This window comes from Bubalus bubalis, chromosome 5 (assembly GCF_019923935.1).
Source record: "Bubalus bubalis isolate 160015118507 breed Murrah chromosome 5, NDDB_SH_1, whole genome shotgun sequence".
In the NCBI taxonomy this organism is placed as follows: domain Eukaryota; kingdom Metazoa; phylum Chordata; class Mammalia; order Artiodactyla; family Bovidae; genus Bubalus; species Bubalus bubalis.
Genome location: NC_059161.1, coordinates 51,809,403 through 51,837,236, shown reverse-complemented (window position 1 = coordinate 51,837,236; position 27,834 = coordinate 51,809,403). Strand labels below are relative to the sequence as shown.

The window sequence follows — 27,834 nt, the reverse complement described above, 5'->3', positions numbered from 1 at the left end:
TAATTCTCAGGAAGTAACATATTGGATATATTCATTTGATTCATTTTTATATAAAGTAAAACATGCATTTGTGGAAAGGATAATAAGTGGATCACTTATTATCACCTGAAGTCATAATAAGAGTTTTTAAAAAGGTAATAATAATATATATAATATAATATATATTATATATATAATATATATATAATCCCACAGCTTCATTAAATGCTTGTGAGGGCATCCTTAAATATTTTCTGGGACATAATGGGGCATCAATTTCAGTTCAGTTGCTCAGTCGTGTCTGACTTTTTGCAACCCCATGAACCACAGCATGCCAGGCCTCCCTGTCCCTCACCAACTCCCGGAGTTTACCCAAACTCATGTCCACTGAGTTGGAGATGCCATCCAACCATCTCATCCTCTGTCGTCCCCTTCTCCTCCTGCCCTCAATCTTTCCCATCATCAGGGTATTTTCAAATGAGTCAGCCCTTTGCATCAGGTAGCCAAAGTATTGGAGTTTCAGCTTCAACATCAGTCCTTCCAATGAACACCCAGGACTGATCTCCTTTAGGATGGACTGGTTGGATCTTCTTGCAGTCCAAGGGACTCTCAAGAGTCCTCTAAAACACCACAGTTCAAAAGCATCAATTTTTCAGCACTCAGCTTTCTTTATAGTTCAACTCTCACATCCATACATGACTACTGGAAAAACCATAGCTTTGACTAGATGAACCTTTGTTGGCAAAGTAATGTCTCTGCTTTTTAATATGCTGTCTAGGTTGGTCATAACTTTCCTTCCAAGGAGTAAGCGTCTTTTAATTTCATGGGTGCAATCACCATCTGTAGTGATTTTGGAGCCTAAAAAAATAAAGTCAGCCACTGTTTTCACTGTTTCCCCATCTATTTCCCATGAAGTGATGGGACAAGATGCCATGAATCTTAGTTTTCTGAATGTTGAGCTTTAAGCCAACCTTTTCACTCTCCTCTTTCACTTTCATCAAGAGGCTCTTTAGTTCTTCACTTTCTGCCATAAGGGCAGTGTCATCTGCATATCTGAGGTTATTGATATTTCTCCCGGCACTCTTGATTTCAGCTTGTGTTTCTTCCAGCCCAGTGTTTCTCATGATGTACTCTGCATATAAGTTAAATAAGCAGGGTGACAATATACAGCCTTGTCATACTCCTTTTCCTATTTGGAACCAGTCTGTTGTCTAGTTCTAACTGTTGCTTCTTGACCTGCATACAGGTTTCAGGTGGTCTGGTATTCCCATCTCTTTCAGAATTTTCCACACTTTATTGTGATCCACACAGTCAAAGGCTTTGGCATAGTCAATAAAGCAGAAACAGATGTTTTTCTGGAACTCTCTTGCTTTTTCCATAATCCAGCGGATGTTGGCAATTTGATCTCTGGTTCCTCTGCCTTTTCTAAAACCGGCTTGAACATCTGGAAGTTCACGGTTCACATATTGCTGAGCCTGGCTTGGAGAATTTTGAGCATTACTTTGCTAGCATGTGAGATGAGTGCAATTGTGCAGTAGTTTGAGCACTCTTTGGCATTGCCTTTCTTTGGGATTGGAATGAAAACTGACCTTTTCCAGTCCTGTGGCCACTGCTGAGTTTTCCAGATTTGCTAACATATTGAGTGCAACACTTTCACAGCATCATCTTTCAGGATATGAAATAGCTCCACTGGAATTCCATCACCCCTACTAGCTTTGTTCGTAGTGATGCTTTCTAAGGCCCACTTGACTTCACGTTCCAGGATGATTGGCTCTAGGTGAGTGATCACACCATTGTGATTATCTGGGTCGTGAAGATCTTTTTTGTACATTTCTTCTGTGTATTCTTGCCACATCTTCTTAATATCTTCTGCTTCTGTTAGGTCCATACCATTTCTGTCCTTTATTGTGCCCATCTTTGCATGAAATGCTCCCTTGGTATCTCTAATTTTCTTGAAGAGATCTCTAGTCTTGCCCATTCTGTTGTTTTCCTCTATTTCTTTGCATTGATTGCTGAAGGTTTTCTTATCTCTCCTTGCTATTCTTTGGAACTCTGCATTCAGATGCTTATATCTTTCCTTTTCTCCTTTGCTTTTTGCTTCTCTTCTTTTCACAGCTATTTGTAAGGCCTCCCCAGACAGCCATTTTGTTTTTTTGCATTTCTTTTCCATGGGGATGGTCTTGATCCCTGTCTCCTGTACAATGTCACAAACCTCCGTCCATAGTTCATCAGGCACTCTATCTATCAGATCTAGTCCCTTAAATCTATTTCTCACTTCCCCCGTATAATCGTAAGGGATTTGATTTAGATCATAACTGAATAGTCTAGTGGTTTTCCCCACTTTCTTCAATTTAAGTCTGAATTTTGCAATAAGGAGTTCATGATCTGAGCCACAGTCAGCTCCTGGTCTTGTTTTTGCTGACTGTATAGAGCTTCTCCATCTTTGGCTGCAAAGAATATAATCAGTCTGATTTCGGTGTTGGCCTTCTGGTGATGTCCATGTATAGAGTCTTTTCTTGTGTTGTTGGAAGAGGGTGTTTGCTATGACCAGTGCATTCTCTTGGCAAAACTCCATTAGCCTTTGCCCTGCTTCATTCCGTATTCCAAGGCCAAATTTGCCTGTTATTCCAGGTGTTTCTTGACTTCCTACTTTTGCATTCCAGTCTCCTATAATGAAAAGGACATCTTTTTTGGGTGTTAGTTCTAAAAGGTCTTGTAGGTCTTCACAGAACCGTTCAACCTCAGCTTCTTCAGTGTTACTGGTTGGGGCATAGACTTGGATTACTGTGATATTGAATGGTTTGCCTTGGAAACGAACAGAGATCATTCTGTCATTTTTGAGACTGCATCCAAGTACTGCATTTCTGACTCTTTCGTTGACTATGATGGCTACTCCATTTCTTCTAAGGGATTCCTGCCCGCAGTAGTAGATATAATGGTCATCTGAGTTAAATTCACCCATTCCAGTCCATTTTAGTTCGCTGATTCCTAGAATGTCGACATTCACTCTTGCCATCTCCTATTTCACCACTTCCAATTTGCCTTGATTCATGGACCTAACATTCCAGGTTCCTATGCAATATTGCTCTTTACAGCATCAGACCTTGCTTCTATCACCAGTCGCATCCACAACTGGGTATTGTTTTTGCTTTGGCTCCATCCCTTCATTCAGAGAAGGCAATGGCACCCCAAACCAGTACTCTTGCCTGGAAAATCCCATGGATGGAAGAGCCGGGTAGGCTGCAGGCCATGGGGTCGCTAAGAGTTGGACACGACTAAGCGACTTCACTTTCACTTTTCACTTTCATGCATTGAAGAAGGAAATGGCAACCCACTCCAGTGTTCTTGCCTGGAGAATCCCAAGGACAGGGAAGCCTGGTGGGCTGCCGTCTCTGGGCTGGCACAGAGTCAGATACGACTCAAGTGACTTAGCAGCAGCATCCCTTCATTCTTTCTAGAGTTATTTCTCCACTGATCTCCAGTGGCGGATTGGGCACCTACCGACCTGGGGAGTTCATCTTTTAGTGTCCTTTTTGCCTTTTCATACTATTCAGAACATGGGGTTCTCAAGGCAAGAATACTGACCTGGTTTGCTATTCCCTTCTCCAGTGGACCACATTCTGTCAGACCTCTCCACCATGACCTGTCCGTCTTGGGTGGCCCCACACGGCATGGCTTAGTTTCATTGAGTTAGACAAGGCTGTGGTCCATGTGATCAGATTGGCTAGTTTTCTGTGATTGTGATTTCAGTCTGTCTGCCCTCTGATGCCCTCTCTCAGCAGCTACCGTGTTACTTGGGTTTCTCTTAGTGGGGCACAGCTAATATAAAAAAATTATGTTCAAGGCCTGTGATCCGAAGAAAAATGAAATTGTGTATTTAATTACAAGTTGCCTAAGTATAAAAAGCATCTACATTAACGCTGGTCAATAGAATATATTTAACATATAACTACTCTGGAAAGTTATGTTTTGGTACTAGTCTTTTAAACAAAAACGTTATTTTTACCTCCGTGGTTTCCCCATAAGCCTCCTGATTTTTCCCCATTCCACTCTTGTTAATTTTCTCGTTTTCAAATTAGGAAAAGATTCCTTTAGACACACACAGAAGTCATTGTCACCTTCAAAAAGTGGTCTGTAAAAGAGAAATTGTATTTTAAGTTAATATACAGCTTGAGACATAAAATTCAAAATATGCATTCCAATTTTGAACATCAATCAATCCCAAGACACCAAACTTTCACTTCTACCCAAAGTATATACAAAATGGGCACAAATTCCAAGTGTTAAAATCAAATTGTTTACATTTATAAAACAAATAATGTGTAAAAGTTACTCAAGAGGTACTGTCTGTGATTGAGATTCCAGGAGATACTGATTTTCATTAAATCTCCTATAGAAGTCTATCCTTTGGGAAGCTATTTTAGCACTATCATTGTATCTGGTGAGGATTAAGAATGTAAACTACAAAGTATCTTTGTCCCAAAGATAATAAATACCATCACCAAGTAGTTCTCTTTGATATTAAATTAGTTTTAGGAAACTAGGGGACTCTAAAGAATTAGATTGGTTCTTTAGGAAATGCAGAACACAGATTATACTAGCACACCGAGTGCTCTCTTAATTAAGATAACGAAAAAATTTGTGGACAAAAATAAGACAATTTTATTGATGAGTTTGGGAAACGAGGAACCAGTCTTAGTAATGACACATGAATGTCTTGGACTTAAATATGAATGGCCATGAGGTTAACAAGGTTTAGAGTAGGCAACTGGTAACAACAGAGAAAGGAAATAAAGATAAGTAGCCAGCAAAGCAAGTAGCACTGACAAGCATGGGTTAGATAAGAATAGACTGCAGTAGATGAGAAATCAGAATCTTTCCTCAATGAATTCTGTTGTTGAATAATTGCATTTCACCCAAATCTCTTACTATGCTCTACTTAAACACTTACATATAATGAAAAAGTGCATGAATATCATCCCCTAAATAGAAAGACTCTTAAAAATCTTCCTGAATCACTTTTACCATTCATAACTGTTTCTCTCCTACTATACTAGCATTTAAAATCTTAAGATTTATAAAACAAGTCCCATTCACTGCAAATAATGGTGCTTTGTTTTCAGGGTATCTCCACTGCATAGTCTTTGTAAATTATAATATAGAAATTATACTGTCATTTGATTTTTCACAAAAACTTGTAACAACTTCTTCCCCAAAAGAGAGGAAGCAAGAAAAGCATGAAAAACAGAAACAGATCAAACTAGAATGAGGAACAGGAAAAGAAATTCAGGAAAAAAACAGAATCAAAATAGACCTCTAGAAAAAGTTGAGGCTTTTAACATGCGAAAACCTTAAACTTCTGATTCAAATGATATTCATTATACGAGCCGTGATACATACTTATCTATATTTGAGTAGAACCACTCATATATGCACCATTTATGTGCTTTGGGAAGCTTGAGTAAGTTACGTAATCGAAAACCAATCTTCTGTGAGGCCTTCTTATCTGGTGTTGACATTGTTGCTGTAAATTTCTATACAATAAAAAAAAGAGATTAATTACAGTCCCATTAAGTAAAAGTGAACATCCATAATACTGGCTACATTTGTAAAAAGGTAAAGATTATGGTTAAGTACTCAAAAAGATTCAACAATATACAAAATAAATTTGTTATTATTTAACAAATACACATTCTGATTATTTCTTACAAAGTTAAAGCCTCCAGTTTCATAACAGATTTTGACAAGGAGGGTGAAAATATTTGCCCCACCATGTTTGGTCTACAGTACAATTTCAATTTAGGTATGTAGGAAGAAGATACTTAGGACACTATTTCTGCAGTTCTTGGCCTAGAAAAGACCAGTAAGGACTCTGATACAATTGTGAGCAAGATCAAGAGAAAGAACACGTAGAAAATATCACTAATTTATATGAATTTTAAAAATGCTGGGAAAGATGTTTTATATTCATGGATTGGAAGAATATTGTTAAAATGTCCATAATACCCAAAGCAATCTACAGATTCAATGCAATCTCTATTAAAATTTCAATGGCATTTTTCACAGAAATAGAACAAGCAATCCAAAAACTGTTATGAAACCACAAAAAAACCCTGACTAGCCAAAGTAATCTTGAGAAAAAAGGACAAAGTCAGAGGCGTCACACTCCCTAATCTAATAATATAGACTATAAACTATATTACAAAGCTATAGTAATCAAAATGTGATAGGACTAGCATAAAAACAGATAGGTTAGGCCAATGAAACAGAACTGAGCCCAGAAATAAATGCATGCAAATATGGTCAATTGATATTTGACAAGGTAACCAAGAATACTCAGTTGGGGAAAAGATAGTCTCTTTGATAAATGGTGTTGGAAATGGTTTTCACAAGCAAAAGAATAAAACTGGCTACCTGTCTTACATCACAAAAATAAACATATTAAAGCCTTAAATGTAAATATAAGACCTGAAACTATAAAATTCCTAGAAGAAAATATAGGGGAAAATCTAGACATTGGTCTTGGTGATAATTTTTTTTGGAGATGACACCAAAAGCAAAGACAACAGAAGCAACAGTCACTAAGTGGGACTACATCAAACTGAAAAGCTCCTGCACCACAAAGAAACAATCAACAAAATGAAAAGGCAGGCTACAGAATGGGAGAAAATATTTCCAAATCATATATCTGACAAGAGGTTAATACCCAAAATATATAAGGAACTCACACAACTCCACGACAAAAAGACAGTCTGATTTAAAAATGGGTGGAGGAGTTGAATAGACATTTTTCCAAAGATGACACACAAATGGCAAAGAGGTACATGAGAAGGTGCTCAACATCACTATCAAGGAAATGCCACAGTAAGATATTACCTCACATCTGTAAGAATGACTATTATCAAAAACGCAAGAAATAACAATGTTGGAAAGCATGTGAAAAAAGAGAACCCGTGTAAACTGCTGGTGGAAATGTAAATTGGTGTGGCCAGAAGGCAAAACAGTATGGAGGTTGCTCAGAAAATTAAAAATAGATGTACCACATAATCCAGCAATTCTAATTCTGGGTGTTTATCCAAAGGAAATGAACTCACTATCTCCAAAAGATACATGCACCCCCAAGTTCACTGGAGAATTAGTTACAATAGCCAAGACATGGAAACAACTGCTGCATACACTGACAAATGAACAAACAAAGAAAATGTGGTATATATGCAGATGGAATATTATTCAGTCATTAAAAAGAAGGAAATTTTTCCATTTGTGACAAGGTGGATAGGCCTTGAGGACATCATGCTAAGTGAAATAAGTCAGAGAAAGATAAACAGCATATACTTTTACTTATATGTGTAACTTAAAAAAAAAAAAAATACTCCTCTCCCCTCAAAAAACCCAAACTCAAGAGAGAACAGACTAGTGGTTGCCAGAGACAGGGTAGGGGGACAGATGAAATGGATAAAAAATGGTCAAAGGATACAAATTTCCAGTTATAAAATAAGTAAGTTATGGTGCTCGCTTCGGCAGCACATATACTAAAAAAATAAGTAAGTTATGGGTATGTCATGTACAGCATGGTGACTATATCATACTATTTATCTGAAAGTTGCTAAAAGAATAAATTTTTAAAGTTCTCATCACAAGAAAAAAAAATTGTAACTATGGGGATGCATGTTGACTAGACTTACTGTGATGATCATCTCACAATATACACAAATAATAAAATTATCATATTGTATACCTAAACGTAATATATCAATTATATTTCATTTTTTAAAAAGCTTAAAAAACATCATAAGAACATCAAAAAAATACAACACAACCAAGTGAAATTCATGTCAAGAATACAAGAAAGGGCCAGTATTAGAAAACCATTAGTGTAATGTGCCATTATTAATAAATGAAATAATGAAAATCATATGATCACTTCCACTGATGCTAAAACACTTGATATAATCCAATATCTACTAAAAAAACTCTTAATGGAATAAAATAGACAAAATGACTGAAAAAAACACAATATGCCAAAAGTTAAGTGATACAGCTAAAGCAGTACCTGAAAGAAAAATTTAATTCATTGGATAAATGCTTGTACTAGGATAAAATAAAAATTTCAAATATAACTTATCCTTCCACCTTAATTAGAAAAAAAAAAAAGAACAAAGAAAACTCAAAGCAAGTAGAGGAAGAAAATAATAAAAATCAGAGCAAAAATAAAAGAAATAAAAAACAGAAAACCAATAGAAGAAAAATCAATACAATCAAAAATTATTTGAAGAAAATAATCAACAAAATTAATAAGCCTTTAGTTATACTGACCAAGAAAATAAAAATAGATGAATACTTTCTTAACCTTCAAAACACATTTCTCAGGCTTCCCTGGTGGCTCAGTGGTAAAGAATCCACCTTCCAATTCAGGACACGTGAGTTCAATCCCTGATCTGGGAAGATCCCACGTGCCACAACTATTGAGCCTGTGCTCCAGAGCCCGGGAATCGCCAACTACTGAGCTCACGTGCCACAATTACCGATGCTCATGCGCACTCGAGACCGTGCACCACAACAAAAGCTACCGCAAAGAGAAGCTTGTGCATGGCAATTAGAGAGTAGCCCCTGCTCTCCACAACTAAAGAAGAGCCCATGCATCAAGGAAGATCTAGCACAGCCAAAAATAAATAAATAACACATTTCTCCCCAATCCAATCCAAAAGTCAGGATCATATTCAATGTTAAAATTGTGAACATTTCTCATTAAAGTGAGGACTATGATAAAGATGTTGATTATACTATTTTTGACATTGTACTATATTTGATGGTGGAATTAGCCAATTGAAGAAAAAGAATAAAACTGTAAATCTGCAGGTGACATGACTTTCCCAGAAAACTCAAAAAAATCAACTGTAAGAATTTAATAAAGCAGGAGAAAACAAGCTGTTATCCAAAATTCTCTATTTTTAAAAGATATTATCTTCTCTCTATATAAATGAAAACAGATTAGACAATAAAACAAGAAATACATTGTTTATTACAGCAAAAATGGTGAGAACAAAGTATTAAACGCCTAGGAATACACTTAAGAAATGTGCAAGATTGACATGGAAAAGAAATTTAAAGTCTGGAATCAAGATTGCCAGGAGAAATATCAACAACCTCTTATTGGCAGATGACACCAACCCAATGGCAGAAGGCGAAGAGGAACTAAAAGAGCCTCTTGATGAAGATGAAAGAGGAGAGTGGAAAAAGTTGGTTTAAAAACCAAATATTCAAAAAACTAAGATCATGGCATCCAGTTCCATTATTTCATGGCAAACAGATGGGGAAAAAATGGAAACAGTAGCAGATTTTATTTTCTAAAGCTCCAAAATCACTGTGGATGGTGACTGCAGCCATCAAGTTAAAAGACGCTTGCTCCTTGGAAGAAAAGCTATGACCAACCTAAACAGTGTATTAAAAAGCAGAGATGTTACTTTGCCAACAAAGTTCTGTCTAGTCAAAGCTATGGTTTTTCCAGTAGTCATGTATGGATGTAAGAGTTGGACTATAAAGAGCTGAGTGCTGAAGAACTGATGTTTTTGAACTGTGATGTTGGAGAAGACTCTTGAGAATCCCTTGGACTGCAAGATCAAACCAGTCAATCTGAAAGGAAATCAGTACTGAATATTCATTGGAAGGACTGATGCTAAAGCTGAAACTCCAATACTTCGGCTACCTGATGTGAAAAACTGACTCCTTGGAAAAGACCCTGATGCTGGGAAAGATTGAAGGCAGGAAGAGGTGAAAGGGGCGACAGAGGATGAGATGGTTGGATGGCATCACTGATTCAATGGACATGAGTTTGAGCAAACTGTGGGAGATAGTGAAGGACATGAAGCCAGTATGCTGCAGTACATGGAGTCGAACATGATCTAGCAACTAAACGACAACAAAAAAGGGGCAAAAAAGCTTGAATAAGTGGAACTACAACCAGTTCTTGGATGGGTAGTCCCAATGTTACATGTCATATTCCCCAAATTAATTTATAATATTACTGCAATATCAATGAAAATCCCAACAGACTCTTTTTCTTAGTCAAGTTGATTCTAAAGTTCATAAGGAAAAATAAATGTGAAAGAATATTCAGGAAAATCTTAAAAAAGAATAAGTAATGTTATATCAGAGGCTAAAACACAATATAAAGTCACATTAAAATAATTTGATACTAGCACATAGAGAGATATACTAGATATAAAGAGATAGGAAGTCTAGAAATAAACCCAAATATATACAGAATTTAGCTTGTCATGCAGTAGCATTATAAACCAATGTAAAAAAGATGGATTATTTAGTAAATGTTACCAGGACAACTAAACAGTCCTCTGGAAAAAAAATCTGGTTGCAGTCTTACCTCATTCCTTACTCCAAAATAAATTTCAGACAGTTGAAGATTTAAACATTTTTTTAAAAAAATGAAATAAGAAATAGAGAATTCTAAAGCTATAAATTTTAGACTAGGGAAGGTTTTTCTGATCATACAATCAAAAACTCATTAAAAGGAAACAGGTATATTTGACCTATAGAATCTTTTTCAGTCCTCTATGGTGAAAAATGGAGACGACAATGGCAAGCCACTCCAGTACTCTTGCCTAGAAAATCCCATGGACAGAGGAGCCTGGGGGACTACAGTCCATGGGGTCGCCACAAGTCGGTCGCGACTGAGCGACTTCACTTTCCCTTTTCACTTTCACGCAATGGAGAAGGAAATGGCAACCCACTCCAGTGTTCTTGCCTGGAGAATCCCAGGGACGGCAGAGCCTGGTGGGCTGCTGTCTATGGGGTCGCACAGAGTCGGACACGACTGAAGCGACTTAGCAGCAGCAGCAGCAGCATGGTGAAAAATACAGAAACAAAGCAAAAGACAAACTATTATATAAACTCTGAAAAAAATTATAATATAAATAGCCAAAGGACTAATATTCTTAATATATACAAAGTTGTTACAAATTAATCAGAAATTACCAATAATTCAATTTTTAAAAATGGGAGAAGGACTTCCCTGCTGTTACAGTGGATAAGAATCCACCTGCCAATGTAGGGGACACAGGTTTGATCCCTGATCCAGGAAGATTCCAGATGTCGTGGAGCAACTAAGCCCATGAGCTCCAGCTACTGAGTCCACACTCTAGAGCCTGTGTTCTGCAACAACAGAAGCCACTGCAATGAGAAGCCCACACACTACAACAAAGAGTAGGCCCTGCTTGCTGCAACTAGAGAAAACCGATGTGTAGCAACAAAGACCTAACACAGACAAACATGAGTAAATAAATAAATAAAATTTAAAAATAAAAAAAAATAGGAGAAAGTTTAGAACAAAAGAAAGAAAGTTTATAAATGTATATGAAAAGTATCTCACCATCACTCATAGATGACCTACCAACTAAAACAAATGAGATGCTGTTATGAGACTAGCAAAAATCTAGCTGTTTGGTTATACTGGGTTGACAAGCATTAGATAAAATAGGCACTGTGATATATTATTGGCTGAAAGTATAAGCCAGTACAATTTCTTTGGAGAATAATCTGGCACTACTTTAAAAACTTTAAATGTGCATATCCTGTGATCCAGCAATTCCACATTTTAGGCATCTGTCCTAGAATACACTTGCAAATTTATAAAACATGCTTGGGATGTTCACCACAGCATTGTGTGTAAAAGTGAAAACTCAGAAACCACTTGAACGCCCATAAATAGAGAATTTAGAAATAAATTATGGTATAAGGTTGAATACTATAAAACAGCAAAAAGAAATGAAACACCGAAGCCTGTCTAAATCAGTCAGCGTAGCCAGATCTCAAAAACAAACTTTGATTCCACTACAGGGGACCCAGCTTCAATCCCTGGTCAGGGAACTAAGATCTCTACAAGCCACAAGACAAAATAAAAACAAAAAAACAGACTTTTGAGTGAAAAAATAAATTACAGAATGATGACTGATACAATATCATGAAAATACTACTATAAATGTAATTTTTAAACTACATACACAAAACAATACTATATATTTTCTGTGAAAACATATAGAAAGGTTTAGAAGTATTAAAGAGGTCTAAAATTGGTTGGTTATCAATGGAAGAGGGAAGCAGATCAGAAGGGTAGATGAAGGTTAAAATTAACTTATTTTTAAATATAAAACTTTATTTTGGAAAGACTGTAGATTTATAGAAAAGTTGCAAAGACAATACAGAGTTCCCATATGCCCTTCATCCAGCTTTCCCTAATGTTAACATCTTATACAACCACTGTTTGTCAAAACTAAGAAATTAACACTGGTATAATACTATTAAACAACAGACTTTATTTGGATTTTTTCTGTTTTTCCATTAATGTCCTTTTTCTGGCCCAGAATCCAATTCAGGATACCACATGGTACTTAGAAAGTTGACTTGTTAATGTAAAAAAAAATTATATGTCATGAGTCATTTAGCATAAAAAATAACCAAATTATTACAAAATATTACTATCAGAAAGAGTGCTATTCTTATTTCTATTGAGTTATTGATGCAGATTTTAAAACAGGGTATTGGTGGCTCATTGGACATAAAACTGTATTGAAGATCCCTCTGTTGAGTATGAAGAAATACAGTCAATTTGTTAGTGGAAATATGTTATTCCAACTTTTAAAAATAGATTATTAGGTAGTATCTTCCAAAGTTTAAGCGTAAATACCCTTGCAGCAATTATACTTCTAAGGGTTTATTCAATAAATGGAAAATGGAGAGTGACTACTACTGCTTTTTCTTTTTTTGAGATGATGAAAATGTCTTAAAATTGGCTGTGGTAACTGTTGCACACATCTATGCATATATTTAAAGCATACTGAATTGTCTGCTTTCTTAATTACATCTCAATAAAGCTACAACAAAAAAAGAAAGGCTCTTAAGACAGGCTGTCTGCCATTCAGTATCAGCTTTCACTTCCCAGCTTTATGATCTTGAACAAGGTAACTTCTGTGTGTCTGCTTTCTCATCTGAAAAATGTGAAATAAGTAACCTAACTCATGGGGAATTTGAAGATTAAATCAAAATATTACATACAAAGTGCTTAGAACAGGATCTGGAACATACTAAAGACTCAGTAAATTTGGATTTTTGTAATTTTTCAGCTCTGAGTGGTGCTCTTTAAACAAAAAGAATACAACAGATTAGAGGTTATGACTAGGAGGGTAAGAAAATAAGACATATCATATAAATGAAGACTGAATGAACTAGGCATGTAAGACTAGAAAAAAGAAAACTCAGAGAATATAAAATTTTTTCACATATTTGAATAAGTCTCATATCATATCTGTCCTATGTTATATTTGTATTGTATTGCTCAGAAGTTGAAAGGTCTTTGTAAAACAGTCCCAGAGGAATGAAATGTGCCTGGGGAGGAGGGCTTTGGGTAGACTTGGGGGAGGTTGGTTTCACAGTCACAAAGACCAGAGTTCTCTGTATGTTTGAAATTTTTCCTAATAAATAGCTGAAGAGACATTAAAAAAAAATTTTTTTTAACTCCATATGTTTGGAAATTTTTTAAAAATCTAAATATAATTAAAGCATCCAAATTATCATAATAATACAGCTCTTTCAAGGTCAACCCAGGGGACTTCCCTGGCAGTCCAGTTGAGGCAGGAGGTAGATGGGGCTCCTGCCCAGGGTAAAGCAATAGGAGATTCATTCCCTGTGGACTGAAACTCCAAGACAAGAATAGCAGAACAATTAAGAGAGGACACTGGACCCTGCCCAGACCACATATTTCTCATTCTTGAAGTCAGGAGATCTCCCTGACCACATATGTGCAGAAAGGCTCCTTGGAGGTCAAAGCAGAGTGGTGCTAACTGATACTCTACCCATATGTCTCTTTGGTAGAATCCATCTTGGCTAAGAGATATATGTGCACACTCAGGAGAATCCTGAAATATACCAAATATGGACTCTGAACCAGGCAAATCAAAATGATTGGCCAAAGGAAGACAGGAAGAAAAGCCGATAAGTGATTCAAATTGCTGTGATAATTTTTGTTCATTTTATAGATAACAATATATTTTACTATTTGAAATGACCATAAAGGTATGTAAAAGCTCTTTGGATTTTTTTGGTAGGGCGTATTGCTGGTAATACTTCTAATTTATTTGATGCCAAATCTTTGGTTAAGAAAATTACCTCTACTATAATATATCCTACTAGAAAATCTTAAAATGCTTTTGAAAAAAAATGAAAGTAGGGAATAACTTTATCAAAAATTTTAAGTTTCATAGAAGAAAATTATTTTTAAAGTTAATATTTCCTTTTCTAATTTTCATTCATTCCTTTGATTCTTATATGTCTACTATCACTTAAAAAAAAAAAAAAGACGTCAAAACTGAAAAAGGAAATACGATTTTTCACTATACATTTTCCTCTTCTGGATAAAGAAAGTCTTCAACATACTTCCCTTAGTGATAAACTAAAATGATTTTTCCCCTCTGAATTCCATGCAAAATGCCAAGCTAATCCCAATTTGCCAAATTCATTTGTTTAATGTCCACTATCTCCATGCTTAAAAGGAGTGTACATGGGACTTCCCTGGTGGTCCAGTGGTTAGGATTCTGCACTTCCACTACAGGAGGCACAGGTTAGATCCTTGGCCAGGGAACTAAGATCCTGCATATTGTGGGGCAGTGCCCCCTGCCCCCCAAAACAGAATAGTGTGCATTTGTAAGACTGAGGATTGGCTTTCTACTCTGGTTTAAAGTTCATGAATAAAATAATGCCCCTTTTCAGGTAACTAAAACAGAGCTGAGCCGAAGTAACGATTTAAAGAAAAGAACTTGTCACTCAAAATGTGATAGAATGATAAATACAAACTTTATTATGTTGAATGATTGCTCATTTCCTTTCAATGAAACAAAATTTTAGCACACACATACCTGTGGAACCATTGCTACCCTCTGGTTTCTTTTAGGTGACCTTGTATTTATTTGTCTGTCATCTTCATCAGAAAAGAGCCGACTTCGTTTTGAGTTTCTGAAAGGCTATGATACAAATTTTTTATTTAAAGAAAAGGCCAAACATATCTCATTTTTGTTCCAAAGCACAATTCTACACTTGGAAAATACAGCTAACTGAATTATCATCAGTACTGAAGAAGAAAGAAAATATAAAGCATACAAATAATCTTAGATTTTATAAAGTAGAAATATACATATTTATGCAACTTGTTTAAAAATGAAACACCCAGCTGATAATTAAAGTAGAACCCAAGTCTTCATACAGTATGCTAGTAGTCTTGAAAATTAAGTTCCGGAAATTCCAGTTCTCATTATGTTGGTGCTTGGATTAATACCAAGCAATTAGGTGTTTCACATGATGTGTCTCCTGTGTAGGACTGGGTAGGGACAAATTTACTAGACTTTGAGAGTACATTTACTCACTTTAGAGAGTAAATCTAAAGGTATATAATATTATACTAGATCTGCTATGAAAAATTGTTGACAAATTTCCATTTAATAAAAAGACGAGATAATAACAGATGCTTGATAAGTGCATATGAACTAAAAACTTTTAAGTATCCAAAATATATTACAAACTTAAGGATCTGTAATATGAAAAAACTTACAGTCCATCCTAGGTTCAGAGCCTTTATTAATAAAGAACACCAGAAATAATATCCCAATAACACCCACACCCTTTTCAAATCCTTCTCTCATCATTCAAGACAGTTCCATGCCTACTTTGAACTGAAGCAGGGGCAGTGGAATAGCAACATATGGGAAGCATCCAAATGACATCAAAGGTATGGACCCTTGAAATTAAACCCACTGAGAGCCTTAAGAACGCATAGGCCTAACAGGAAGTCCCCGCTACCCTGCTTCCCTCCCCTGACCGTGGGCCGAGAGGAAGAAGAAAATGATGACAGCAGGGTTGATAAGAGTATGGCCAACTGTCCAGGCTACTGAGACAGCTGCCGTCTAACCCAGCTGTGTTTCATGATTGACCCCTAAAATTTCCAGGGGCTAGGGGAGGAAGAAAGGCCCCCAAAATTGTTAGTTATGCCAATTATGTGCTCATCTTTACTTCCCAACTTAAATGCATTTACCCTTGACCTCCACAAGATTTCAACATCTTACCACTTATCTAGAAATCTTTTTGTAGGGTCCGGAGTCACATACATTTTTTTTTTATTTTAAAAAAATCTACTAAATCATTAAAAATCTATTAAAGATTTTGGGTTGTTGAGGAGTTTTTTTGGTTTGCCTCTTTAAAGCAAGAATTACTTACAAATGCTTAATGATGAACAGATACCACAGATTATTTATCTAGATACGACCAAATACTGTTCAATGACACTTAAACAAACGGTTGGAACTGGAGAAAAACCTTAGAAAAAGTTTTATAGTGCTATAAGAATGTGTACATGACAATAATATAGACAATTTAGCTATCATATTCTAAAGAGTAAGAAAAACTAATTCCTCACCATTTCCACAGCAGAGCCTGTATTCCTGCCCTTCCAAACAGGTGTTTTTTGTAAAGAACTGTACTTTTCATTCCATGTGTTAGATAAGCTTCCTTCTGTAATAAATAATTATTATTTATGATATTTAACTTTAGTTCAAAGGACTTTATACTATAAATATGGCCTTTTAATAACAGCAATATATCTGAAATATTTACCAATATGGAAAAAATATACTGCCCATAATAATTTTAGTTTATTACAAATGAAAAAAATCTCTTCTGTATTTTCTCATCAAACTTTCTAAATAATTTGACAAGCTGATTCTACTTGAAACTATTACATTTTCATATTAAAACATGTGTGGCTTATTTCATTTTGGTTTTCAATAATTCCTCTATTCTAATTTGCCAAAAACTGTCTCAGTACAGTCTGACTGAAAGCAGGCAAGGAAAAATGAGAAAAGTTTTAACTTTGAACTTAGAGCATATTTCTAAACGTTTTCTGCTTCAACGTGTAAAACCCTTGATATCTAAAAATGACATATGTGGTATTTTTTTCCCTTAATTCTGTAAAACGTCTTCAGAGTTGAATTCAACCAGAAAAAAATCTGATCAACTGATTAAATACATTAAACATGAAAATTGTGAAATTAAAGAAGGTGAGTTTAATTTTTATAAAAATTTGTTTATTTAGAGAGAGACAGAGAAAATTGAGATGAATATACACAGGATAGTTGTTTCTATTTCCTTTTAATTACCTGATAGCATTTTCTAATTTTCCTATAAAAATTTTATGCTCCTTGTATATATTTAAAAAGAGACATGGCTTTAATATTTGGAGAAAAAAATAGTGGAGTCGGTTTTCTTTCTTTTTTTTTTAAATTTATTTATTTTAATTAGAGGCTAATTACAATATTGTATTGGTTTTGCCATACATCAACATGAATCCGCCACGGGTGTACCCATGTTCTCGTTTTTTAGACATATATTTTAATAAGTACAAAAGAGATCAGATGGGGTTGATCCTTCTAGACAAATAAATGAGGGTAATCCTGGAAGATAAGTGTTCTCAAGCCAGAAGGACTTGATCTGGTACATCACCCATCCAAGGTACAACATGGTAGCTTTAAAAACTAAAAGTACTAATGAGCCTATGAGAAGATTTAGATTGGTTCCTAATGTACTTACCCAGTAGAATCTTTGCTCAAGAGATAAAATTTCAAAATTATACTAAAAGGACTGGTCTAATCTACTCATACAAAGAAATAGCAAGACCAAGGAACAAGTCTAACTTTTTCTCAAAATAACACTATCACTGTTTTATTTCAAGAGACTTGCATTATTACTTAGCTCACAAAATTCTTTAAAAATAAACAACCACTGAGCCACCTGGGAAGCCCTCAAAATACAGCTTAGCCCAGTTGTTAATACATTATTTAAATCCAATAAGAACTGTTCAGAATGTTTAGTTACAAAGTACTTTAATCAATAATTCTAGAGGGAGAAAACCAAGGGCCAAATTCCCATATGAATTTAAAGTTATCATCAGTGAAAACCAGTATTTAAAAGCTATAGTGAATTGTAACTTAGAAAGAAAAGACAATACTATAACCAAATTAAGTTAATGAATTAAATTCCTAGTTTATGCCATATCTAAAGAATCAAGCTCTGATTCTTACCTTTTAAACTGACAAGTGCTTTTGCTGAAGAGCCTGCAATGAAAACAAATCAGTATTACTTCATAATCAGAGTGAGAGAAAAAACTTGGTGATCCACTTAGTTTTAGCAATGTTGAAGTCATAGTTGAACATGCAATTAGAAATAACTAATAGACAGTTCAAGCTATTGACCAGAACTCAGACAACATATGGAAGAACTGGAGACATCTGGGAGTTCTGTTTGAAACTATGAGAACTGGTGAACTTTGTAAGACAGAAAAACAGAAAGAGAGGAAAGAGAAGGAGTAGGGACAGAAGCAATTTTGGATCCTCAACCAAAAGTGTGCTGGTTTTGGAGAAGGAAAAGAGAAAGGGAATTGACATTTATTGAGGCAAAGATCAAAAGAGGTAATACAGTTTTAGAAAAGAGAAAATGGAAACGATCCAGGGACTGTCATAGCCGTCTAGAATGGAAGTCTAGAATGCAAGTATGTACACTTAAAAAGATACAAGTCTGACTAGGGCATTCAGAGAAGCCAAGAAGGAATAGCGTAAAGCTGGAGGGATTCACTAACTAAAACAGTGTATAGCAGAACAACCCGGAAGCTCCTCCTCCATGTAGAAATTGAAGGATTAATAAAGGCCTTCAGGGGATTCTGTTGTAGGTACTCTGAAGCCCATATTGAGAAACACTGGACTAAAGGTTCTGGTGTAAATAAAGGATATTTGGGTGAGGAGCTGTAGGAGAACTGATAGGCAAAGAAGCTTTTATGAGAGAGGTAGAGCACTAAATTGAAAATCTCAGAGTTGGATATGTATGCAAAGAAGATCAAGTCATTTGAAAAATAATAAAGTATGATCTCTCTCACTTATATGGGACATCTAGAAAAAATAAAAAAGGGGCTTCTCTGGTGGTCCAATGGTTAGAACTCTGCACTTTGACTGCTGAGGGCCAGGGTTCAATCCCTGGTCAGGGAACTAAGATCCCACAATCCACTCAGCATGGCCAAAAATAGTAATAAAATGTTTTTAATAAAAAAATTAAAAAACCCTACCAAACTGACTGATACAGAGAACAAATTGGCAGTTGTCAGAGGCAGGGGTGGAGGATAGGCAAAAGAGGTGAAGGGGGTCAAAAGGTACAAACTTCCAGTTATAAGATAAATAAGTCCTGGGGATATAATATATAGCAATGGTAACTAAAGTGAACAATACTGTATTATATTTCTGAAAATTGCTAAAAGAGTATATCTTAAAAGTCTTCATCACAAGAAAAAAATTGTATCTGTGTGGTGATGGGTGTTAACTAAACTTATTGTTTTGCAACATATACAAATATCAAATCATTATACTCATATCTAAAACTAATACAAGGTTATACGTTAATTATATCTCAATAAAAGAAAGTACAGGGAGGAAAAAACCTTTCTGTGGTCCAAAATAGAAATTATTCATAGAATTATTAGTGAGCAAAATCTCCCTTTTTAAATTTAAAAAACTGTTTAGAGCACCTTTTCTTTTACTATAGTCAAATTATTATTTCTTATCATTCCTCATTTTAAAATTTATTTTATTTTATAATCAGCTATTTTTCATCTCAGTTACTGTGACATCCATTAAGCTTAAAAAATATATAATGTAAGATCAGGCAGTAGTGATGTTATTTGAAAGGTTAGCCATTTACTTATATTGAGAAAAGGCAGGTTTCTACATGGTTTGTTATAAATGTCTGTTGGTGACTGCAGCCATGAAATTAAAGATGCTTACTCCTTGGAATAGGGTGTTTGTTATGACCAGTGCATTTCCTTGGCAAAACTCTATTAGTCTTTGCCCGGGTTCACTCCATATTCCAAGGCCAAATTTGCCTGTTACTCCAGGTGTTTCTTGACTTCCTACTTTTGCATTCCAGTCTCCTACAATGAAAAGGACATCTTTTTTGGGTGTTAGTTCTAAAAGGTCTTGTAGGTCTTCATAGAACCGTTCAACTTCAGCTTCTTCAGCATTACTGGTTGGGGCATAGACTTGGATTACCGTGATACTGAATGGTTTGCCTTGGAAACGAATAGAGATCATTCTGTCATTTTTGAGATTGCATCCAAGTACTGCATTTCGGACTCTTGTTGACCATGATGGCTACTCCATTTCTTCTGAGGGATTCCTGCCCGCAGTAGTAGATATAATGGTCGTCTGAGTTAAATTCACCCATTCCACCCCATTTTAGTTCGCTGATTCCTAGAATGTCGACATTCACTCTTGCCATCTCTTGTTTGACCACTTCCAATTTGCCTTGATTCATGGACCTGACATTCCAGGTTCCTATGCAATATTGCTCTTTACAGCATCGGACCTTGCTTCTATCACCAGTCACATCCACAACTGGGTGTTGTATTTGCTTTGGCTCCATCCCTTCATTCTTTCTGGAGTTATTTCTCCACTGATCTCCAGTAGCATATTGGGCACCTACTGACCTGGGGAGTTCCTCTTTCAGTATACTGTTCAGTTCAGTAACAAACACCTTCTTCCAACAACACAAGAAAAGACTCTAACATGGACATCACCAGATGGTCAACACCGAAATCAGATTGATTATATTCTTAGCAGCCAAAGATGGAGAAGCTCTATACAGTCAACAAAAACAAGACCAGGAGCTGACTGTGGCTCAGATCATGAACTCCTTATTGCAAAATTCAGACTTAAATTGAAGAAAGTGGGGAAAACCACTAGACTATTCAGTTATGACCTAAATCAAATCCCTTACGATTATACGGGGGAAGTGAGAAATAGATTTAAGGGACTAGGTCTGATAGACAAAGTGCCTGATGAACTATGGAATGAGGTTCGTGACATTGTACAGGAGACAGGGATCAAGACCATCCCCATGGAAAAGAAATGCAAAAAAGCAAAATGGCTGTCTGGGGAGGCCTTACAAATAGCTGTGAAACAAAGAGAAGCAAAAAGCAAAGGAGAAAAGGAAAGATATAAGCATCTGAATGCAAGTTCCAAAGAATAGCAAGAAGAGATAAGAAAGCCTTCCTCAGCAATCAATGCAAAGAAATAGAGGAAAACAACAGAATGCGAAAGACTAGAGATCTTTTCAAAAAAATTAGAGATACCAAGGGAATATTTCCTGCAAAGATGGGCTTGATAAAGGACAGAAATGGTATGGACCTAACAGACGCAGAAGATATTAAGAAGAGATGGCAAGAATACACAGAAGAACTGTACAAAAAAGATCTTCACAACCCAGATAATCATGATGGTGTGATCACTCACCTAGAGCCAATCATCCTGGAGTGTGAAGTCAAGTGGGCCTTAGAAAGCATCACTACAAACAAAGCTAGTGGAGGTGATGGAATTCCAGTTGGGCTGTTTCAAATCCTGAAAGATGATGCTGTGAAAGTGCTGCACTCAATATGCCAGCAAATCTGGAAAACTCAGCAGTGGCCACAGGACTGGAAAAGGTCAGTTTTCATTCCAATCCCAAAGAAAGGCAATGCCAAAGAGTGCTCAAACTACCATACAATTGCACTCATCTCACACGCTAGTAAAGTAATGCTTAAAATTCTCCAAGCCAGGCTTCAGCAATATGTGAACCGTGAACTTCCAGATGTTCAAGCTGGTTTTAGAAAAGGCAGAGGAACCAGAGATCAAATTGCCAACATCTGCTGGATCATGGAAAAAGCAAGAGAGTTCCAGAAAAACATCTACTTCTGCTTTGTTGACTATGCCAAGGCCTTTGACTGTGTGGATCACAATCAACTGTGGAAAATTCTGAAAGAGATGGGAATACCAGACCACCTGACATGCCTCTTGAGAAAGCTGTATGCAGGTCAGGAAGTAATAGTTAGAACTGGACATGGAACAACAGACTGGTTCTAAATAGGAAAAGGAGTATGTCAAGGTTGTATATTGTCACCCTGCTTATTTAACTTATATGCAGAGTACAGAGTACATGATGAGAAACTCTGGACTGGAAGAAACACAAGCTGGAATCAAGATTGCCGGGAGAAATATCAATAACCTCAGATATGCAGATGACACCACCCTTATGGCAGAAAGTGAAGAGAAACTCAAAAGCCTCTTGATGAAAGTGAAAGTGCAGAGTGAAAAAGTTGGCTTAAAGCTCAACATTCAGAAAACGAAGATTATGGCATACGGTCCCATCACTTCATGGGAAATAGATGGGGAAACAGTGGAAACAGTGTCAGACTTTATTTCTGGGGGCTCCAAAATCACTGCAGATGGTGACTGCAGCCCTGAAATTAAAAGACGCTTACTCCTTGCAAGGAAAGTTATGACCAACCTAGATAGCATATTCAAAAGCAGAGACATTATTTTCCAACAAAGGTTCGTCTAGTCAAGGCTATGGTTTTTCCTGTGGTCATGTATGGATGTGAGAGTTGGACTGTGAAGAAGGCTGAGTGCTGAAGAATTGATGCTTTTAAACTGTGGTGTTGGAGAAGACTCTTGAGAGTCCCTTGGACCGCAAGGAGATCCAACCAGTGCATTCTGAAGGAGATCAGCCCTGGGATTTCTTTGGAAAGAATGATGCTAAAGCTGAAACTCCAGTACTTTGGCCACCTCATGCAAAGAGCTGACTCATTGGAAAAGACTCTGATGCTGGGAGGGATTGGTGGCAGGAGGAGAAGGGGATGACAGAGGATGAGACGGCTGGATGGCATCACTGACTTGATGGACGTGAGTCTGGGTGAACTCCCGAAGTTGGTGATGGACAGGGAGGCCTGGCGTGCTGTGATTCATGGGGTCGCAAAGAGTCAGACAAGACTGAGCGACTGAACTGAACTGAACTCCTTGGAAGGAAAGTTATGACCAACCTAGACAGCATATTCAAAAGCAGAGACATTACTTTGCCAATAAAGGTCTGTCTAGTCAAGGCTATGGTTTTTCCAGTGGTCATGTATGGATGTGAGAGTTGGACTGTGAAGAAAGCTGAACGCCAAAGAATTGATGCTTTTGAACTGTGGTGTTGGAGAAGACTTGAGAGTCATTTGGACTGCAAAGAGATCCAACCAGTCCATCCTAAAGGAGATCAGTCCTGGGTGTTTATTGGAAGGACTGATGCTGAAGCTGAAACTCCAATACTTTGGCCACCTCATGCGAAGAGTTGACTCATTGGAAAAGGTCTTGATGCTGGGAGGGATTGGGGGCAGGAGGAGATGGGGATGACAGAGGATGAGCTGGCTGGATGGCATCACCGACTCGACGGACATGAGTTTGGGTGAACTCTGGGAGTTGGTGATGGACAGAGAGGCCTGTGATTCATGGGATCGCAAAGAGTCACACACAACTGAGAGACTGAACTGAACTGAACATCTAAAAGAAGCCAGTCCATTATGACATTACACAAAACACAAAAATAAATAAATACATAATAATCTCAGGGGATAATGTAGAAGATAGAAGAACATGAACAAAGTACAAAAATCAGACAGAAGCAGCAATGATTTATTTACAACTCATACAAATTGACAACAGACTTTAAATGCAAAGTAGCAGATAAAGTATCACGGTTCTGCCTATGAAACATTATTATGCATCTCAGGTCTCCAAACCTCAACTGACTTCTCTTCAAGGCAGTACTCAAGAGGCTTGTAGAACAGACAACCCACCAATATCAAAGCCACTCTTGCTTTCCCCCTATTGTCTTGCCTAGATGTGGAGAATGGCTAACAGGGCACCTTAACAGCTTCTGCATGGCAAACTGAAGTTTAATGACCAAAGGCAGTAAAGCTGTAAGGGGAAAGGTGGCGGAGAGAGGCCATAAAGTCTTGCTAAGAAGGATCAAACAATACAACACAACTGGGAAGCAACACATATCCACGTAGCTACCAAGAAAAACAGGGTTCATCTGAGAAAAAGCAGTAACCATTCACCCATTCAGAGAGTATGACTGCATCCTGGCCCCTGCTGCAGGCACTGGGGACAAGGACAGCATGCAAAACAAAGCCCATGCTCCTGATGCTCCCCTGGCAATTTACATCCTACTGAGGGGAAATAAACACATGCACACATATCAAGGGAAGATAAGCACTACTGGAAAAAAATAATAAAGCAAGATGGGTGGGAGCTGGTGGAGGGAAGACTGTTTCTATTAAAGGTGCTCATGAAAGGTAATATTTGAGCAGAGATCTAAAGGAAGAGATGTGAGCTGTAACGATATCATTTCTGCTCCATGAAGGCAGACACTGCATCTTGCCGATTCTGACCTACTACCTTTAACCTTCTTCCTTTCTTGAGAGAGAGTACAGCACAGTGGTTAAGAACACAGATGAAGACTACCTGTGTTTGAATCTTGGCTCTGCCACTTTGTGTTGTCTAAAGCAAGTTACTTAACCTTTCTGTGCTACTTACTCTTCTTTCATAAAATGGGAGATTAAATGAGTTGGTATATGTAAAACTGCTTAGAGAAAAATGTACATAGCACAAGACTAATTTTCAGACCATGTTTATTGATAGTATTACTTTGATCAATCAAAAAAAAAAAAAGAATTAGGTTAAGAATAATATTTTACAGGCAGGTGAATTCACTTAAGTTAGAATCCTGCTTTTCCTGGCTATGTTCATTCATTCAACATATATTGACTGAATACCTGCCCTAGGGACTAGGGTTAACTGAAGGAAAAGACAAAGCCTCTGTTCTCAGGGAAGCTTACAGTGTAGCAGAAGGAGGCATACCTTAAACAAGAACATAAAATGACAACGACAATAGTGGTAGCTGCTGTAAAGGAAATAAGTAGGGGATCGCAGTGTGGAGAGGAACTAATTTTATATATGGTAGTTACAGAAGGCTTCTCTGAGAAGGTAACTCATGAAAAAGACTAGTCATGAAAGAACAGGTCAAAGCAACGAGTCAGGGTTGTAGAAACAGCAAGTAAAAAAGCCCTGGGGTAGATCACTTAGAATATGAAGGAAGGGTAGGGGGCAATATTATGCTTGGGGACTCATTGACAGGAGAAGGGTGGTATGAAAAAAGAGCAGAGAAAGAAACCAGCTGTCAAGCATGAAACTGCAGGCATGAAGAAAAACAGAAATGGCACCTTCTCTGGTAGGGCTTCTAACCAAAGGTAGCAAATGTAAAGCTGCAATTGTGACGGCTGCCACTAAGAAATTACACAGTGGTATGAAAATATTTAATAAGAAGATGTATTATTTGTCAGTGAGGACAGAAGCCTAAAATGGGATCTAAAGGATAAAGTAGAAGTTAACTGGAAGTGAGGGGAAGGAAGAGCTTTCCAGGTAGACAGAAGAGCATGAGCAAAGGCCCTACAAAAAAAGAAAGCTGAGAGATTATATGGATTGAAAAAGGTTCAGTTTAGCTCAAAGGGACAGAATGAGAGGGAGAGTGGTACAAAATAGTGCTGGAGAGATGGGGAATGGCCAGACCACAAAGGGTCTTGTAGTCAGTAGACTTTTCAGCAATAGGATGACATACATATATTTCGAAAGGATCTCTCTGGCTGTGTGTAGGCTGAGGGGGAGGGTTACGATGGTGGATTAATGGGAGGCTGAAGTGAATTATGCAGAAGAGATGGTGACAACTTGGATGAGGATAAAGTTTAACAAGTAGGTAAAACTGAGAGATATTAAAAAGGTAACAGTTACAAGATTTAGTAAAAGCTTAAATATTGGGAGTGAGCAAGGTAACTTCAGTCTAGGTTTTAGCTGATTGCAGCGGAGCCATTCATTCAACCAGAACAACTGAAAGTATCTCTGTACTGGGGTAGGATGATGAGGTAGATCTTGAACCCATAAAGCCTGAAGGGCCTCTAGGACAATGTGTGAAATGAGCAGGAGCTGTTAAGCACAGAGGCTCACTGGAAAGTTCTGGGCTGAAGACAGCCTCAACTACCTCACTAAGAGTATTTACCTGAACTGGAATGAGGATTAAATGAGCAAATGTATCCAATATGCTTTGTACAGCACCTGGTGCATAATTAGGACTAAATAAAAGGTAGCTTTTTCATTGATAATGTTATACAGACTACTGGATAACTTGTAACTAGCCCCCTTGACCAAACCTGGCAAAGAAACATATTGCTACTTCTAGTATCAAACTGAAATCACTTCTGCTCCAGTCAGTCATCATGCCTCTTACCCTACATTCAATTCCATTTAAATTAAGCATATATAGATATATACTTGACTTGTGGCACTGTGTGACAAACCAGCTAAAGCAATCCCTGCTTTCAACAAGCTCTGGTCAAGCTAAACAAGACATATACCGGACAAGCTAAGGTGCACGCCACACACACCCTAGTGTACCAGAGATGTTACAAAGTAATATAAATGACTACATTATACAGTCTGAGAGTGTAGCTGGAATTTGAACCCTAGTGTGTCATTCTAAATGACAGTTATCAAGTGGCTGGGACTTCCAAGAGGTGATAAAAGATTATGAAAAAGACAGCAAAGATTTCCAGATGATGAGTGCATTGTGTAGGCCCACCTTTATTTAGGAGCATCCTAAATCACAAAGATATTCTCCAGACAAGAAATAATAATATTCATTGGTGGTCTATGGTTGTGCCTTGTCCAATACAGTGGTCAAAAGCCATATGTAATTATTCAGACTTAAATTAACAAAAATCAAATGAAATTTAAAAGTCACTGTAGCCATTTCTGAAGAGTTCCAAGAGCCAATACGGCTAGTGGCTACCCTACTGGACATTGCAAAACAGAACAATCTCCATCGCTGACAAAGTTCCATTGGAATTCAGCACTGGTCTAGAGCAAATATGAAACATAAACTCTCTTAATACAACTTTTTCCCAGTTTGGCAACTTGAACTTTCAGCTTTATAACACATTTAAGATTATATGACCACACAAGGAAAACAGAATTGGCTGTTTTCAGCCCTCATTTTAAGGGTCTTGCACAGGCAGATTTAACAGTGATTGTTAAATCACTTTTGTTTTCTTTATACTAAAACTCTCATAAATAACAAGGATACATACACTGAATAGTGAGTGTGAATCAGGTCTCTTTTGTGATTAACTAAAATATCTGCCTTTATCCTGTATACTTTATACAATATTGTAAACTACAAAATAAAGTTCTATTGTGCTTAAACTACGAATTAATGCTTTTACTTACTAAACACAAGTGAATATCAGATAAGTAAACAAGGTTAAGGGAGGCAATGCACAGGGTGGGAGTCAGGGGAGAGTACTGTATGTGCCTGGTGTGATGGTCACATCCCTGCATAAAGGTACCCCCAGGATTCTTAAGACACAGAAGGATTCCTAAGACACAGAAGAAAGTCAGTCGGATGGGGGCTCCCTGAACACTTGTGGACCCTGTCTGTATTACCTCTGGAAAGGTCCACAGCCACCTGTGGTCCCAGGGGAAGGGGCCAGCCCTTTGACACGGAAACGCTTCTAGGGGTGGACACACCGGAGGAGGATAGGAAGGGCAGTGATGATCACAAGTGCCCGCAGCGGCAGAAACTGTGACAGGACAGGATCAGAGACCCGGGCAAGAAGAAGGGCTGTGACCACCCCCTCCCCAGCCTGAGACCTTCTCGGCCCCCGGACAACGAGTTACATAACCCCGTCAGGCGTCTCTCCGCGCCAGGAGAACGGTGCAGGCGGCGAGGACAGCCCCCGCGGCCGGGGGCCGCTCTTCCCCCACCGCGGCCCGGGGCCCAAGCAGGGCCAGGGGAGCTGCCACTGCCTCCGCCTCGCACGGGCTGGACCCCTGGGCTTTCGGTTTCCGGCCCTGG

The 27,834-nt window shown here is 37.5% G+C and overlaps 1 protein-coding gene across 2 annotated transcripts in view; it reads right to left on the bottom strand.

The window, feature by feature from the left end:
* LIN9 (lin-9 DREAM MuvB core complex component) overlaps positions 1-27,834 on the bottom strand; it is an 83,784-nt gene that overhangs the window by 55,526 nt on the left and 424 nt on the right. For both annotated transcript variants that reach the window (XM_006046076.4, XM_025286035.3), the window contains exons 2-6: positions 18,114-18,146; positions 16,454-16,548; positions 14,904-15,008; positions 5,380-5,513; positions 3,986-4,111 (exon numbers count right to left, since the gene is read on the bottom strand). In XM_006046076.4, coding sequence (XP_006046138.1) covers positions 3,986-4,111; positions 5,380-5,513; positions 14,904-15,008; positions 16,454-16,548; positions 18,114-18,146 — 493 coding nt within the window. The remainder of the gene's footprint in view (positions 1-3,985; positions 4,112-5,379; positions 5,514-14,903; positions 15,009-16,453; positions 16,549-18,113; positions 18,147-27,834) is intronic.